General features: G+C 42.3%; 1 protein-coding gene across 2 annotated transcripts in view; it reads right to left on the reverse strand.

The window, feature by feature from the left end:
• Positions 1-259: 259 nt before the first annotated feature.
• N4BP3 (NEDD4 binding protein 3) overlaps positions 260-16,289 on the reverse strand; it is a 32,999-nt gene continuing 16,969 nt past the window's right edge. The window contains exons 1-5 of one of the 2 annotated variants that reach the window (XM_060765674.2): positions 8,075-8,498; positions 7,149-7,583; positions 4,568-5,104; positions 2,924-3,181; positions 260-1,785 (exon numbers count right to left, since the gene is read on the reverse strand). In XM_060765674.2, the coding sequence (XP_060621657.2) occupies positions 1,216-1,785; positions 2,924-3,181; positions 4,568-5,104; positions 7,149-7,553 (1,770 nt within the window). In that variant the 5' untranslated portion in view covers positions 7,554-7,583; positions 8,075-8,498 and the 3' untranslated portion in view covers positions 260-1,215. Of the gene's footprint in view, positions 1,786-2,923; positions 3,182-4,567; positions 5,105-7,148; positions 7,584-8,074; positions 8,499-16,289 lie in introns of those variants that run through there. The other variant, XM_060765673.2, reaches the window with a different exon arrangement.

Consider the following 16,289-nt stretch of genomic DNA (forward strand, 5'->3'; position numbering starts at 1 on the left):
CCATTGTCATCACCATTCTCCACACTTTCTCAAAAAAGGGAAGAATGAGCTGGCCACTTCTTCAGAGAGAGAAAAGAAGAGGGTGCCCAACTTCCCTCACATTTTGAAATGTGTACAGTATCAATACTTGTAATATTGGTTTCTGGCCAACCACTAACTACTGATTTTAGATTAAGTGCTATCTGTTGGTAATGACCATTATAACCTAGATGTTATGGTTTACAATTGGAAGAAAAAGCAACAGCCTTGGAGCCAAAAATGTCAGGCAGATACTTTATTCTAGCTATTGCCAGGTAGAGCTTCCACTGTAGTGCTCTCCACTCTGGCACAACCTTCAAATCCAGAACTTCGGCACCAAGCAGCAACAGAGTGCAGGAAAAAGTAGTGCCCACAGAGGCAAGACTCAGCTCAGGTAACATTTTCACAGCCTTTTGAGTGGCTGTGCTGGCTTGGCTTTCAAGTTTGTTTGTTCGTTTGTTTATTGTTTCAGAAGCCAGTGAGGCTGATGTTGATGCTTCATTTTCTTGTGCTTTCTGGAGCCAAACACAGAAGGCTCTCTATCAGTCACAATGTACAGCATACACAACCATGTTCGAGTTTCAAAACTTTGCACACCTTGAAAACAAGCCAGATGAATGAAAAACAAATCCTTCAGGACAGATTTCAGTTGGTTTGCCGTCAACCTTCTCTTTCCTGCACAACAAAATTAAAGAGACAAAACCAACAAGAACCCAGTAATTGTCAGTACAATACTCTTATTAGTTTTCTCTGTCAGATCTTATCAGGAGTAGTAGTAGCTCCCAGTCATGGTAATTCACATTCCCCAATAATAAGCCTTTTATCTCGATAGGCAGAGCCAATGTGGACACAAAACAGGACATGACAAGAAAGCATCCTGCCCTCCAGGACACCTGTGACAGGCCAACAACAGTCCATCTGGACAAATAGAAAATAATTTTTTTTAAAAAAAAAACTTTTATATCTCGATCCTCTCTACCTTCATAGAGAGACTCAGACCGGCTATACCAGATGTAATGCTAGGACTCCATTCCATCAATGACTACAGTCCACACTCTCCTATACATTATTACAGGAGGAGGCTTCTGAACCAGACTAGCAAGCCTCTTTACTGTTTTCTCTATCAAATCCTGTGGTCCATGTTGCAGCATATTGCCTTTGCCACCCAGAATGCAGGGCCTCTCTCTCACATAGTCTTCAGATCTTTGAGGACTCAACTCTCTCAATCCAAGGTGATTCTGAGTTGATGCCTCTGGGCTCAGCCTGATATTGCCGGTATTCACTCAGCTGCCTTTCCAGAGCCTGATTCCGGTGGTACATCTCCATATAGCTGGCCTGAATCTCTCGCTGATAGCGCAGAACTTTCTCTTTCTCCTCACGCCAGGTTTTTCGCTCTTGCTCAAAGTCTGCCACTTGTAGCTGGGCCTGGCGCCTCTCCCGTAGCAGTTCTGCCCATAGCCACTCAGTGCCCTCTGCATTCTCCCCCTGCTTTTCCCGACATTTAGAGTCATCTGTTTCACAACCCAAGAAGTCCTGGCATGGCTGCATAGGGGAGTCCCTGGGTGGAAGAGGGGAGCCATGCTCTGGGACAGGTTGGAGAGAGTCCCCCAGTTGTGCCAGTTGTGAGTCCTTGGCGTGCAATTCTGTTCGGGCTTCTCGCAACTGTGTTTTCAAACTGAAAATTTCACTCAGCTTCTGGGCCATTTCCTCCTGAGCATCTCGGAACTGCTGCTTAAGCAATGAAATCTCTGCAGTCTTCTGACAGACCTGTCAAAACAACATATTAGGATAAGGGCAAAGATCAGACGTGACACACAGAAATAGTGAGCCACTGGGGCAAGTGCAATACAGCAGCAGCAGTCAGTCAGTCAGCAGAAAAAGTTACAATATTCCCACAACAACGCCAGGGGGAATGGGAGGTGACTAGAAATTGAATTGTGAACATACTGCAAAAGATTTACAATAGGGAACTGGATCCACAAGATGGGCAAGTCATAATCCAGAGTGGGCAACCTTAAGCCCTGTAGCCAAATCCATCCTGGATGTCTTCCAATGGTCATACCACCTTATCCACAATAGTACTGTTTGGTGGTTTGTCAGAATGTGTACTGCTTTCCCCACTGTTTTCCCTATTCTAAAAGGTTGAAATGCTTCTCCCAAGGCTCAGTTGCTGGCAGGTGACAGCTTTAAGCTATAATACACTTCTATTTTTGGTTCTACCCTTTTGTCCTTGGCCCCATCTGCCACTGGAATGCAGCCTGCCATGAATGTTTCTGAAATTAAATTTGGCTTTTAGTCTAAAAAGATCCTCTGTGTCCAGCCATAGTCAGTAGCAGTAGTAAGGCTGCTGGTTACATTTTGAGGGTTTTATCGAGTCCACAAACATATCACAAAGTCTAGCCCCAATGGTCCAAAATCAATGCCACAGCACTGCATTTTCATTCCATGCCCTTGTTCCTTAGCTACAATTTGCATTATCCCATTCCCTTGTCTTTTTTTTTTTTTACAGTTTGACCATATCTTATGATAGTTGTCAACATAGGTTATTGGGAGTTGTTCTGAGTTTTAAATTGTTGTTTTATATGCTATATGTTTTACTTTATTGTATTGTACTGTGTGTTTATTTTAAGCTCTGTTTTAGGCATTTTGTGTCATATGTAAGCCGCCCCAAGTCCCTTTGGGGAGATGGAGGTGGGGTACAAGAATAAAGTAGTAGTAGTAATAGTAGTTGTTATCATTACCACCACCATCATAATCAACATCAGACATTTCAGTGTGCTTGGCAGCCTGCATTCTGACAAGATAGCATATAGAGCAGTAGAACCTTGTGTGAAGTTAGATGCAACCACGATCCACCATCAGTGAAAGGATGCAATAGGGCACTACATATGCTTTCTCCACTCACCTCCCATTTGGTCTCCTCCAACTTGGGACTCAGGCGTTCTGCCTGCTTCTGCTGTAGCCTCAGCTCCTCACACTGGCTCTGAAGAAGATCCAGCTCCTCTTGCAGCCGCTTCTTCTCCTGATGTGCTTTGTAGAGCTGTAGCTGAAGAGCCCGCTGGCTGCGTTGAGCCTGTTGCATGACCTGCTGCAGTTTGGCCAGGTACATCTGCTTCAGGTCCTCCAGCTCATCCATCCACAAACGCTGTTTGTCCTCAAACATCTGTCAAGAAAGGAAAGGATTATGGAGGGGGCTCCTTCCAGTCCTAGAAATGAGAGGCAAGAGTCAACTGGCAAATCAACAAGCTTTCTCTGAGAGAGATTTCTCCCCCAAACCATGAAACTCAGTCCCTCTCTGAACAGCACCAAATATCCTCCAAATGCCTCTTTAAAATAGCTGCTGCAATCTTGAACTGATAGGCATAGATATGAGACATAGCTATATACTGGAAAGGACCTCTCCAGTCCTTTTAAACTCACATTTTGCAACTCAAACCCAGTCATTTCCTGGTTGATGGAAAGCAGCAACAGTAGACAAGCATCCAGCTGTTTTCCTATTACTGAATGCGAAACGCCAGGCATTGCAGGGACCTCAAAGGTCCTTTGAAAGTCCCTGAAGATGCTCTATATCCAGCTACAGAAGAAAAACTGGATACTTGTCTGCTGCTCCCTTTAGTCTCCACCAACTAGGGATAACCAGGTTTAAGGTGGCTGCTTATGAGAATAGGTGAGATCATGTAGTAGAATCCTAACCTCTGCAACAGCCAATATATGTGTGTATGTTTATGTATACATAACAGGATGCCCCCCCCCAACAAATATTTATTATTACATCACAACCATGGCTCAATGTTAATGTTAAAATGTCCCCCAAAGGCTGCAGCATTGCCCCTGTTACCCCCCTTTACAAACAAGATATTACATGTGATGTTATTACTTGTTACGTCCAAACTGTTTTCTGCACACAGTCAATTCTCCAGAGGGAGTCTTTCAGCATCACAACTTTCAAAATAGCTGATTTCAGTAAGAAAAGTACCACCCCTCCTATACATCACCTCTTATACATCTGCCTCCCGATGACACATTAACTACCACAATGAAACTCAGGGGTGTGACACACCAGCTCCTACATAAATTCTTTCCTTTGTCTATTATGAATTAGATATTTAACGTGGAATGTATAAGGACATAGGATGTTGCATTGAGGAGAGATCAGTGGCAGGAGTAAATACATGTTTGGAAAGCAGACATGAGAGCTTCACAAAGTAGCAGTGAAGGGTTACCAGCATATCTACCCAAATATATCAATTTTAATAATTTGTGCCTTATTTAAACCATGAAGGAAAGCATGGAACAAGGCAACCCACGCTTTATCCTGTATAAAACCTTCACTGCTTGGAGGTGTGTGACCAATTCTTATTTGCCGTAGGCATTCAGGAAAGTGGCTATTAGCAAGCCTGGAGAAGCGTGACGTTACAGAGAACAACATGGGGGAGAGAAGAGTCAAAAAGAATTTCAAGAGAAAACAGAAGTCAAAATGGGAAAACAGAGAGCAGTTTGCTATAGCCACGGGACCAAATAATATACCTCATAGAGAAAATCCACCCACCTGTGTGAAGGGGTCATCATTCTCACTCAGGTTCCTCTTAAGCTGGCGGAGCTCCATGCCCTTCTCACTCAGCCGGTCCTCAAGTTGCTTTACCACCCCTTCCAAGGAGTAAGTGGGCTCATACGGTGGGGGTGGCTCCCCAGAGCTCTGCAACCGGCTCAGGCTCTTGCAAGAGAGTGGTGCTTTCTCTACAGCTAAGGGATCCCGTGGACTCCGAGAGGCCCTGTCTAATGAACCACCAATGTGATTGATGTGACCTATAGAAGCACTGAGCTGGTTTGGAGCAGGTTTGAAGCGGGGGTTGTAAGTAGGAAAGCTTTGGATGGAGTTGGTGCCCTCGTCCAGGCTGATGGTATGCAGCAGGTGGTTGCGCAGAGGACCACACTGCGAGGAGCTGCCGGTGCTGCTCTGTGTCAAGATGGTGTGGAGACTTCCATTGCTCTTTGAGAGCTTCTGCCCTTTGGCTGATGACAGTCCCTGCATGGATAGCATGCTCTTCCCAGACACTACCTTGAAAGCCGAGGGCCTGATCCGACACTAGAAGGAACATAACCTCCATTAGCAATTATATCAAGTAATAATGCTAGCTGACATGGTGAAGCAGAACATGAATGGTCAGCATGTTCTTGCTATACCTTGGATAGGAGGACTCTCATACAATGAATTATCCCACTACTCACTCCTCTGCTTCCATCACACTCCTAACTGCTGAAATGACATAGACCCTTCAAGAGAAAGTGTTTCTTAAAAAAAAAAAACAGCCACATTCTGTTTTATTTTATATGCAGCCTTTTTCCTGAAATGGGACCCGAAGTGTCTGGGAAACAGGACATGTCCTGATCAGGAAAACTGGACACTTTCTGGTCAAGCTGCTGATGAAGTCAGGGCAAAATATTCTTTGAAAATTAGTTGCCTTCAAAGAACCTAGACCTAAGCTAAAATTCTTAGAAAGCATCTCTCCTGTCATGGAACAATATTCCAGATCATCAGACATTATACATATTGAGAGGGGTACCTTTCAGATCTAAAGCAGTCAGTTAGATGCTGAAGATGGCCCAGATTGCATTGCTTCTTGTTTGTCTAGATTGACATGAATGCTTCTGAGCTAAATAGTGGCCCTTCAGCCCTCCCACCACTGAGGACCAAATCATCTCAAAGCCCTCTGTATTAGCAAAAAGGCCCTTAATTTTTTAACTCTTCCAGTGTTGGAAAGACAGAAGAACAGCTCTTCATCTCAGTAGCATTCGACAATTGTGTTTGACTTGGACTGTAGTCTAATTCAGGCAAGTCCTCAAGAAATAGTAGAAGTCACTTATGCTGACAACACTTGAAAGTTCTGTGCACTAGCCAACCCACCCGCATCAGACTTTTCAATACTGTCACGGAGAAATATTCTAGGATTCTCTGTGGTGAGGTAAGAGTCTCTCTCCCTTAAACACTAGAGAGGACTGAGTGGCAGCAGGCTGGAAGTGGTGATTCACACATGTAGCTGATGACCCAAGGAGCATTTCCTAGGCCAGAAGCCGCATGTTAGGTACCCTATCTGAACTAGCTAGTATTGTGATTATATGTGAAACAGGCCGTAAGCTTGGGCATGGCCCAATGATCCCTACTCTCAGACACTAGGAACTGATCCAGTTGTTCCATCCATTGTAGGCCAATGGAGAATTGCCTTCTGTTCACAGGTTCTCGCTGTGGCCACTACATCCTCCTATTGCCTTTTTCTAACATACTTCCAGGATGCCACAATGCACAGAAACACGTTCGCATTCCAAAATGCTGGATTGTCTCTAAAGTTATAGGCCAATGTGAGAATGCATCATAAATCCATGTGCAGGGGAAGGCCGTTTTCCACCCTAAAACCCACCTCACCCCAGGTGCACCATTCTCTCTCATCAAGATCAAATCAGTCACTTCAATGAGTTGTTGTAGGATTTTTTGTGTTATATGGCCATGTTCTAGAGGCATTATCTCCTAACGTTTCGCCTGCATCTATGGCAAGCATCCTCAGAGGTAAGTGAGGTCTGTTGGAACTAGGAAAATGGGTTTATATATCTGTATATACCCTGGTCATTCCACAGATATATAAATCCATTTTCCTAGTTCCAAAGGCCTCACTACCTCTGAGGATGCTTGCCACAGATGCAGGCGAAATGTCAGGAGAGAATGCCTCTAGAACATGGCCATATAGCCCGAAAAAACCTACAACAACCCAGTGATTCCGGCCATGAAAGCCTTCGACAATATATAGTCACTTCAATGTTATTGATAAAAAGTATATTTCATCCTTTTCAAACAAATAAACAAGGTTTGTAGGGAATGTGAGTTTTGGTTTAAAGGTGAATTCCACACCTTTGAGTTAAATTACCCATATTTAGCAAAACAATTTTCCCCATTAGTTTCCTCTCCAGACAAATAGGTGGATGTAGCCCATGGATTACAAATTAAATGATGACTGGTGGGAAATGGTAATGGGGGGAAATGCATTGACCTGATACCAAGAAGCCTAATCTCCCAGTCTTCTTCTGACTACTTTCAGCCAAGGAACCCGCTTCTTCTCAGTGCTGCCACACCTCCTCACCTTGTCAAAGCGTCCACGTTCTGGCAAGGAACTCTTGGAAAAATCTTGCCCCCGTTGATTGTCTCGGAAGTACCGCTCTGGGGACTGGTTCTCCCGGTCGCTCTCATAGTCCCGTTTAAAGCCACCGCCTGATGACTGGTGCTTCTTTTCCGACCGAGCATCCCTTTTGCCCCCGTGCAAGTAGCCAAAGACTTCCCTTTGGGACATTCCTTTACGAAGCAACCCATCAGGCTGACGCATCCCGCGCAGACCTCCGGGTGCAGATGTCGAGAAATCCTGCTTTTCGACAAGGCTCCCCACGCTGCCCATGTTGCAATCTGTGTTGGGCTCCGAATTCAGAGAGTAAGGATCAAAGAGACAATGGCTGAGGTCACAGGTCATATGAGAGGCCTGGGTTGTTGCCATGGAGATTCAAAGACAAGCAGAATTCCAGCGCTGCCAAAAAAAAAAGTCACATGCATACAAAAGTTATTGATAGGTTTACTCCCACCTGTCCCAGAACAGAAAGGGGGCAGGGATTAGGTAAAATCCTTCCTGAATTATTTCTGGCACTGAAAGGATATTTGCTTACTTTCTAGAATACCCATGCTAGAAAACAAGCTTTCCTCTGTACTGTTGAAGGTTTCATGGCCAGAATCATTGGGTTGTTGTAGGTTTTTTGGGCTATATGGCCATGTTCAAGAAGCATTCTCTCCTGACGTTTCACCTGCATCCATGGCAGGCATCCTTATAGGTTGTGAGGATACCTGCCATAGATGCAGGCAAAACATCAGGAGAGAATGCTTCTAGAACATGGCCATATAGCCCAAAAAACCTACAACAACCCAAGTTTTCCTCCATTGCCTTGATAGCTAAAATTACCCAAAGCAGCACTAATATTTGCAAAACCCTGCATGTGGTTTCTCTTAGCTTCTTGCTTCACTCACCTGGCCGGACCAGAGTTCAAGTGGTGAAGATGTTTCACCAGGAAGAAGAAACGCCAAGCAGATCCACCCAACCCAGCTTCCTGTACAGGCCTAAGCTGCTCCTTTCTCCCCATGACAGGCTAACACCCACGTCAAGTTCCTCCCTTTTCCTCAGGCAAGAAGGTGGGAGGCCAACATTAACTTCTGGCAAGTGTCCAAGGAACCGCTCTAAGACTGGCATTACTTGTGAAGCCTCCAGTTCTTTTCTAATTAAGGCTAGTGCAAGTATTTTCCTCGTCTGTAGGGTCAAACCAGCTCTTTGGGCTGGATTAGTTGCAGTGGCAGTCTCCACTCTCCCCAGGAGCACCGAGTGGGTGACAATTACTTCACCAGTTGAACTGACCTGCTGGGGTCAGAGTCATTCCTATATGAATATACATAAGGAGGGGCCCTCCTCTGTATCCCAGCCCTGGAGGTGATAGGACTGTGCCAGGATGTGGAACAGCTTGGGAGGAGGTTTAATTTACACTAAAGCTGACTTCACTATGGCACCAAGTTAAAACATGGATTCATATCAATCAGTTTGTATCTGGATACGTAACTAGTCTGTTTTAATTGTTTAATGTGATTTAATGATTGTTTACATTATTCCATTTAAAATTTTCAAGTTGTTCTTAATTGTTTTAAGGTTTTATCACTGTGCCCACTTAGGATCTTGTGATAAAAGGTGGAATATAAATTCAATATCTGACCAATTACTTGGATGAGAGAATAGAAGGTATGCATATTAAATGTGCAGATCACACCAAATTGGTATGGATAACCAATGCCCCAGAGAACAGAATCAGAATCCAAGATCACCGTAACAGATTAGAGGGCTGGGTAAAACCAACAAAATAAATTCCATGTATTGTCAAAGGTTTTCATAGCAGGAATCACTGGGTTGTTGTAGGTTTTTAGGGCTATATGGCCTTGTTCCAGAAGCATTCTCTCCTGACATCTCGCCTGCATCTATGGCAGGCATGCTCAAGAGGTTATGAGGTCTGTTGGAAAATAGGCAAGTGAGGTTTATATATCTGTGGAATGCCCAGGGTGGGAGAAAGAACTCTTGTCTGTTTGAGGCAAGTGTGAATATTGCAGTTGGCTGTCTTAGGTAAAGGTAAAGGTTTTCCCCTGGTGTTAAGTCTTATCGTGTCCTACTCTGGGGGAGGTGCTCATCTCCATTTCTTACCCAAAGAGCCGGTGTTGTCCGTAGACACCTCCAAGGTCATGTGGCCAGCTTGACTGCATGGAGCGCCGTTACCTTCCTGCCGGTAGGGTACCTATTGATCTACTCACATTTGAATGTTTTTGAACTGCTGGGTTGGCAGAAGCTGGGGCCTGCCATAGATGCAGGTGAGAATGCTTCTAGAACATGGCCATATAGCCCAAAAAACCTACTACAACCCAAAATGAATTCCAACAGGAAGAAATGTAAGGTACTACATTTCAGCAGAAAAAATGAAATGCACTGATATAGCATGGGTGACACCTGAATTAAAAACAGCACATGTAAAAGGGTTCTTGGAGTCTTAGTAGACACAAGCTGAACATGAGTCAACAGCAGTCTAGAAAACCAATGCAATTCTAGGCTCCTTCATTAGGAGTATAGTGTCAAGATCAAGGGAGCTATTAGCTTCACTCTATTCTGCTTTGGTAAGACCTCACCTGGAATCCTGTGTCCAAATCTGGGCACCACAATTCAAGAATGATATTGATAAGCTAGGACAACCAAAGGGTGACCAAAATTATTAAAAGTTTGAAAGGCAAGTCCTATGGGGAACTGTCTAGGGCAGTATTTCTCAAACTGTGCTCATCCAGGTGTTTTGGACTTCAGCTCCCAGAAATCCCAGTCAGATTACCAGTTGTTAGGAATTGTGGGATCTGAAGTCTAAAACATTTTATTTATTTATTTATTCCTATATTTTGAAATATAAACATCTGGAGGAGTGCAGTTTGAGAACCACTGGTCTAGGGAGCTGGGTATGTTTAGATTGGATAAAGAAAGGCTGAAAACCATGATTTAAATATTGAAAAGATGCCGAGGAGGGGTTTTTCTGCTGTTCCAGAGACTAGGACATGGATAAAAACATTCAAACTGCAGGAAAAGATTCTGCCTAAACATTACGAAGAACTTCCTGACATGAAGAGCTCTTCAACAATAGAATATGCTGTCTGGGAATTTGGTAGAGTCTCCTTATCTGGAAGTCTTAAAACAGGGGCTAGATGGACATCTGTTGGGAATGTTTTGATTGTGTGTTCCTGCATGGCAGAATGAGGTTGGATTAGAATGCCCTTGGGCTCTCTTCCAGCTTTATGATTCTATGACCTAAATATTTTAGGAAATAAATATTTTAATAGATACATGCAACATGAGTTAATCTGAATACAGGAAGGCAGATAAGCCACGAGAGGCTGTGAGTTACTATCATGTTCAAAGGGAGGAACATCAGTAGGAAAGCTTTAATCTAATTTAATTATTTACATTTGAAGTTAAGAAATTTAACTCTTACATTTATGTTTAATTGCCATGTAAATGAAACGCCTACACTTACCCGAATGAAGTTAGAAAATGCCAGCCTGAATTTTACTCAATTCCACCTTCCCTTGTCCCCATCTTTAATTTGTTGGGGCAGAACCAGCTGTGTGAATTTTCAAAGTCATTCTCATCTACCTCACCTAAAACTCCTCACTTTCTTTCTGTTTCTCTTACAATACCATGTTTTCAATCTTTCCTTTTCTATCGTTTACCAATTCCCCTGTGGATCCCAACAAAAATCCCAGGATAAGAGTGTTGTGAGAGCCATAGTGATATAGTGGTTTGAGAGTTGAACTACGACTCTGGAAACCAGGATCTGAATTCCTGCTCAGCCATGAAACCCACTGGATGACCTTAGGCAAGTCCCACTCAATCAGCCTCAAAAGAGGCCAAAGGCAAATCTCTTCTGAACAAATCTTACCAAGAAAAACCCTGTGATAGATACATGCAACATTGTACTGATCCATGTATATATAGATGTATATAGATGTGTTTCATTGTTGTTTATGAATTTGTACATGCGCACACGCACACACACATATATGTGTGTGTGTGTGAAATAAAAACTCTGTGATAGATTCATCTTACATTGGAAACTACTTGAAGGCATACAACAACAAAATTAAGTTTCCTGTGACAGACAAGACATCTATATGCATTTTCAGGTGTATGGAAAGAGCACCTAAATACAAAGAAGATCACCACACTTCTAAGTTGCCTTTACTATTTGTTGGTTTAATTTTTTTCATCTTGGAATTAACTGTCATACTTTTATCACAAACTAAAGCACAGAAAGATTGATCTAATTCTTTACAGAATTATCTAACTCTTTACAGCACAAGTGAAATCTGCTAGCTTTGTAGCATAGTTTTTATATAATTAATTTCTTAATTAACAATATAGTTCTGGGATTAAGGTAATACTAAAAGTCCAATGTCAGTCAATCAGGTTAATAAAGAAGTTTTATTAATGTATTCATTTCCTGTTATACTGTATTTTGTAACTTAAATTATAATGCTTTTAATTAGTTCTTACAACTGGGAACACCTTCATATGACATTACACATATTGTGTTATATTGTGTTTGGCCCATCATACTGATCTATATCTAACAGTTTGTTTTGTGAGCTTAAAAGGTCAAGCACACTGTAGCATACTGGGTATGACAAGAGCCCCTGCCCATGTGAGGTTGATAGTGATGATGCATCTGCATTTTTCACTATGCAAGAAAGAAGTCCCTTTATTCTTGCTACAGAGTCTAACAATCACTGTTGCTTCACTGCCCTCAATTAATATCCTTGTGTCACACAACAGGACTGATGTGTGCAATGGATATGTATACAATCATCTACTTGCATCACAGGCCCATCTAAGGTGGTAGGGATTTAATACTATAGTGTAGTGGTTCTCAACCTGTGGTCCCCAGATGTTTTGGCCTTCAACTCCCAGAAACCCTAACAGCTGGTAAACTGGCTGGGATTTCTGGGAGTTGTAGGCCAAAACAACTGGGGACCCATGGGTTGAGAACCACTGCTATAATGGAACTGAGGGTCACATTTATGGTTTGCAGAAAGCACACTCTGCCTTCATCAACATGATACATATTTATGTGGGTAGGGTCAGCCAGTGATTCCTGTTGTTGTTCTTTATTTGTTCAGTCGCTCCCAACACTTCGTGACCTCATGGACCAGCCCACGCCAGAGCTCCCTGTCGGCTGTCACCACCCCCAGCTCCTTCAGAGTCAAGCCAGTCACTTCAAGGTCACCATCCATCCACCTTGCCCTTTGTCAGCCCCTCTTCCTTTTTCCTTCCATTTTCCCCATGAATCATGAGATGATTAGGTTCTTGTGGGTTTTTTCGGGCTATAGGGCCATGTTCTAGAGGCATTTCTCCTGACGTTTCGCCTGCATCTATGGCAAGCATCCTCAGAGATAGTGAGGCCATAGATCGTCTGGGGAGGCCTGCTGTCAATCCCGGCTACCTCATAGGCACATTTGGTGGGGATGAGAGACAGGAGAAATGCCTCTAGAACATGGCCCTATAGCCCGAAAAAACCCACAAGAACTTAGTGATTCCAGCCATGAAAGCCTTCGACAATACATGAGATGATTCCTATATCACATGAATTCCTGTAGGTTTCTATAGTAAAATCTCCAGCATGAGTCGTGGAAAGACACGATTTCCAGGTCTTTGTATCTTGGGGAACAAGATTATATACATTGGGCCCTCCGTATCCACAGGGGCTTGGGTCCAGGACCCCCATAGATATCAAAACCTGTGGGTGGTCAAGTCCTATTATATACACTGGCATAGTAAAATGATGCCTTGTAGAAAATGGCAAAATCAAGGTTGCTTTCGGGATTTAAAAAAAAAGTATTTCCAAGCCATGGATGGTTGAATTCGTGGATCCAGAGTTGTGATGCTATTTAGCCACAGCTTCCCTAGTCTCCAAAAAGGAGTAACAAGCCTCGATTCTTCTAGCCAAAGGCAAGACTTACATATCTTTTAACTGTTTGATGCGAGGGATTGGATAAGAACTGAACATATATAGGCACTAAGTCATCCTGATGAGTTTGGATTTCACTTCGGTACATATTGTTCCAGGCAGTTAAAATGGAAGCAGATGTTGAGAGGAGAAAGAGTAATGCAAACAGCTGAGCAGGAGGAAACAGGAAAGGATAGTTGGGTGGGAAGAAAGGCAAGCTTGCAGCATTTCCTGAGCAGGTGTGAAGGCTTCAGATACGCAGCATTGCTAGGAGGGAAGCTGCAATGAATTTTTCCCTGTGAAAGATAGCGAAGCATCTCATTTTTCAGCAACAGCAGATCAATTTGGTGTCACGTACTACAGGCCTAGCTTATACCTGAAACAGCACAAAGTATAGAAGCCATAGATTCAATAGTACACCTATTAGCTACATGTGACACAATTTGTGCAGACTGCAATGTAAGACAAATGTACCCTGATAGCACAGCAAGCAAACAGAATTTGGGGATATGGTTCTATATTCAGGATGATCCCTGATATGCTTGGGTTTTTTCCATAGTCAGCGAGGAGTTTTTCAATATTCAGAAATGTTGCCTCCTAAATGTGGTCTCAAATTATGCAGCATGTGCTGAGCAGACCAAGTGCCCAGGGTAAGAGACACAGAAGAGGAAATATAGTTATACTCTATTCCTTTTTTTTAAAAAAAAATGTTTTATAGTGTACACAAGAAAGAAAGCAGACAACAGAAAAACCAAAAGGAAAGGAAAAAAGAAAAAAGAAATACAAAAGAGCAAGGAAGTTTACAAAATGGTATACAGTCAGCGCTCGTTAAACATGTGAAAAATCAAATTTGACTATACAGTTATTGTACCTTAACATTTATTGTCCCTCTAACCCCACACCTGTGAACCCAACCTCCATGATCTCTGACACCCTTCAATATGGATCACATAACTAACCCACAACTACCCATATGTCTTTTTCACCAAATCCCTCTTTAACTCTACTTTTGTCTTCTTTTCCAGATACCAAAGTGCCAATCATCTTTTTCTTTTTTTACGAATTCATTATTTCCTCCTCTGCTGCTATTTGTCAGTTTGGACATTTGGATATAATCTACTAATTTATCTCTCCAATCTTTAAGAGTTAACTTTTCCCCCCTTCCATGTTTTGATTATTATTAGTCTCACAGCAACGAAGCAATATTGACAAATTTCTTCATCTTCTGCGCTAACCTTCGAAATATTCCTAATAAGCACATTTCCAGGTTTTTCTTGACCTTTTTGTTAATCTTTTTTTGTTGTTACTTTTCCCACTTTTTTCCAGAATTCTTGAACTATATTACAGGTCCACCATATATGGAAAAATGATCCCTTCACCTTCTTACATCTCCAGCGAGCCCCTCGTCCTGTTTTCTCTATTTTAGCCAATAACTCTGGAGTTGTGTACCTTCTATAAAGCACTGAAAATTTAAACCCCTTTTTCCAAAGATGTTCCCATTCTTCCAAATCAATATTGCTACCTAAATATTTGGCCCATGTAATCATAACGGTTTTTATCTGGTTGTCTACTAAGCTGTATTTGAAAATGTATTTGTAGAGTCTGGAGATTAGTCCTTTGTTGCCCTTCTCGAAGATACTTTCTAACTTCGATTTTCTTTAGAGGAAAATGCTACTTTTGCGTCCTTCCTAAATCTATCATGCAATTGGAAGAAGCCAGACCAGTCTTTTAACCCAGATTTTTCTCTCCCTTTAAGTGTCCATTGCCCTTTCTCTTTGATCAAATAATCCTTGTATGTGCCAGAGTTCAGTGTGTGTAGCCAGTCTCTGGACTGCTTCCAGTGGGTGCAGCCATATGGGTTTTTTTCCCCCTTTGTTCCCTTCTTGTACTTTTTCTATGTTGCTAAAAGACTAGCTCTTATTATATGTCCATTAAATTCTTTATTTACTCTGTACTTATCATCCCTTAGATAGGCATGCCATCCTTATCTTAAATTATGGCCCTCTAACTTAGGCAACTCCTTATTGTCCAATTTAATCAATTCTTTTAGCCAGCTAAAATTTGCAGTTTCATAGTAGTTTCTGAGATCTGGCAATGCCAGGACCCCTCTGTCTTTCCCATCAGTAAGGTTCCTGTAGGCAATTCTGGCTTTTTACCTTTTCAAATAAATTTGACCAGATCTCTTTTCCATTTTCCAAACACCTTTACTTCCTTAATAACTGGTAAATTTTGAAACAAAAATAACGTTTTGGTTAATACCACCATTTTGATCATTGCTATCCTCCCTAACCAGGTAAGTTGAAGTCTTTGCTAATTTTCAAGATTTCCTTTGATCTCCTTCCACTTTTTGTCATAGTTATTTTGGTAAAGTTTACTATTTTTGTTACTTAGCCATAGTCTATGATATTTTACTTTTGGCACTATATTACAATTAGTTATTTTCTCCAATTTAACAATACTGCTTTTAGATAAGTTCTTAGTTAGAAATACTGGTTTGTCCTTATTAATGTTAGAGCCTTTTTTTCATGTTAGGCACAACTTCAGAAACTGCTTCGGGTGTGAGAGAATTGGCTGTCTGCAAGGACATTGCCCAGGGGATGCATGGATGTCTTGATGATTTTCCATCCTTGTGGGATGTAATGTTCTCTCATGTTCCCATATGGGGAGCTGGAGCTGACAGAGGGAGCTCATCCGCGTTCTCCCCGGATTCGATCATGTGACCTGTCAGTCTTCAGCCCTCCTGGCATAAGGATTTAACCCCCCACGCCACCAGGGGCTCTGACACAATTCTAAAAAAGTATGTGTGCTTGTTAAAGTGTCCCCTAAGAAACAGACCAAATCATCTGCATATGCTTTCCCTTTAAATTCATACTCTTTTAGTTCTGTTCTATTCCAAGCAGTATAAAATTATGGCATTAACAGACAAATGATTAGAAACTCCAGCTCTGCGGGTAGCTGACTATCACAAAAGCTCTTTTTTATGGCGCTGTCCTTCAAGGGCTTACCAGAAGCTAAACTCAAATTGCCACTGAGGGAGGGCTGATATCCACCATCATCAAATGAGGACTCATTTCCTGGATTGCCCTGGGCAGCAAGACCAGTAGCTCCTTTTAAAATGAGTTTGCTTCCAAACACTTGCACTCTTGCCCTGCATGAAAGTGGCCCTGGGCACA

Source organism: Anolis sagrei, chromosome 2 (genome assembly GCF_037176765.1).
Source record: "Anolis sagrei isolate rAnoSag1 chromosome 2, rAnoSag1.mat, whole genome shotgun sequence".
NCBI classification, from domain to species: domain Eukaryota; kingdom Metazoa; phylum Chordata; class Lepidosauria; order Squamata; family Dactyloidae; genus Anolis; species Anolis sagrei.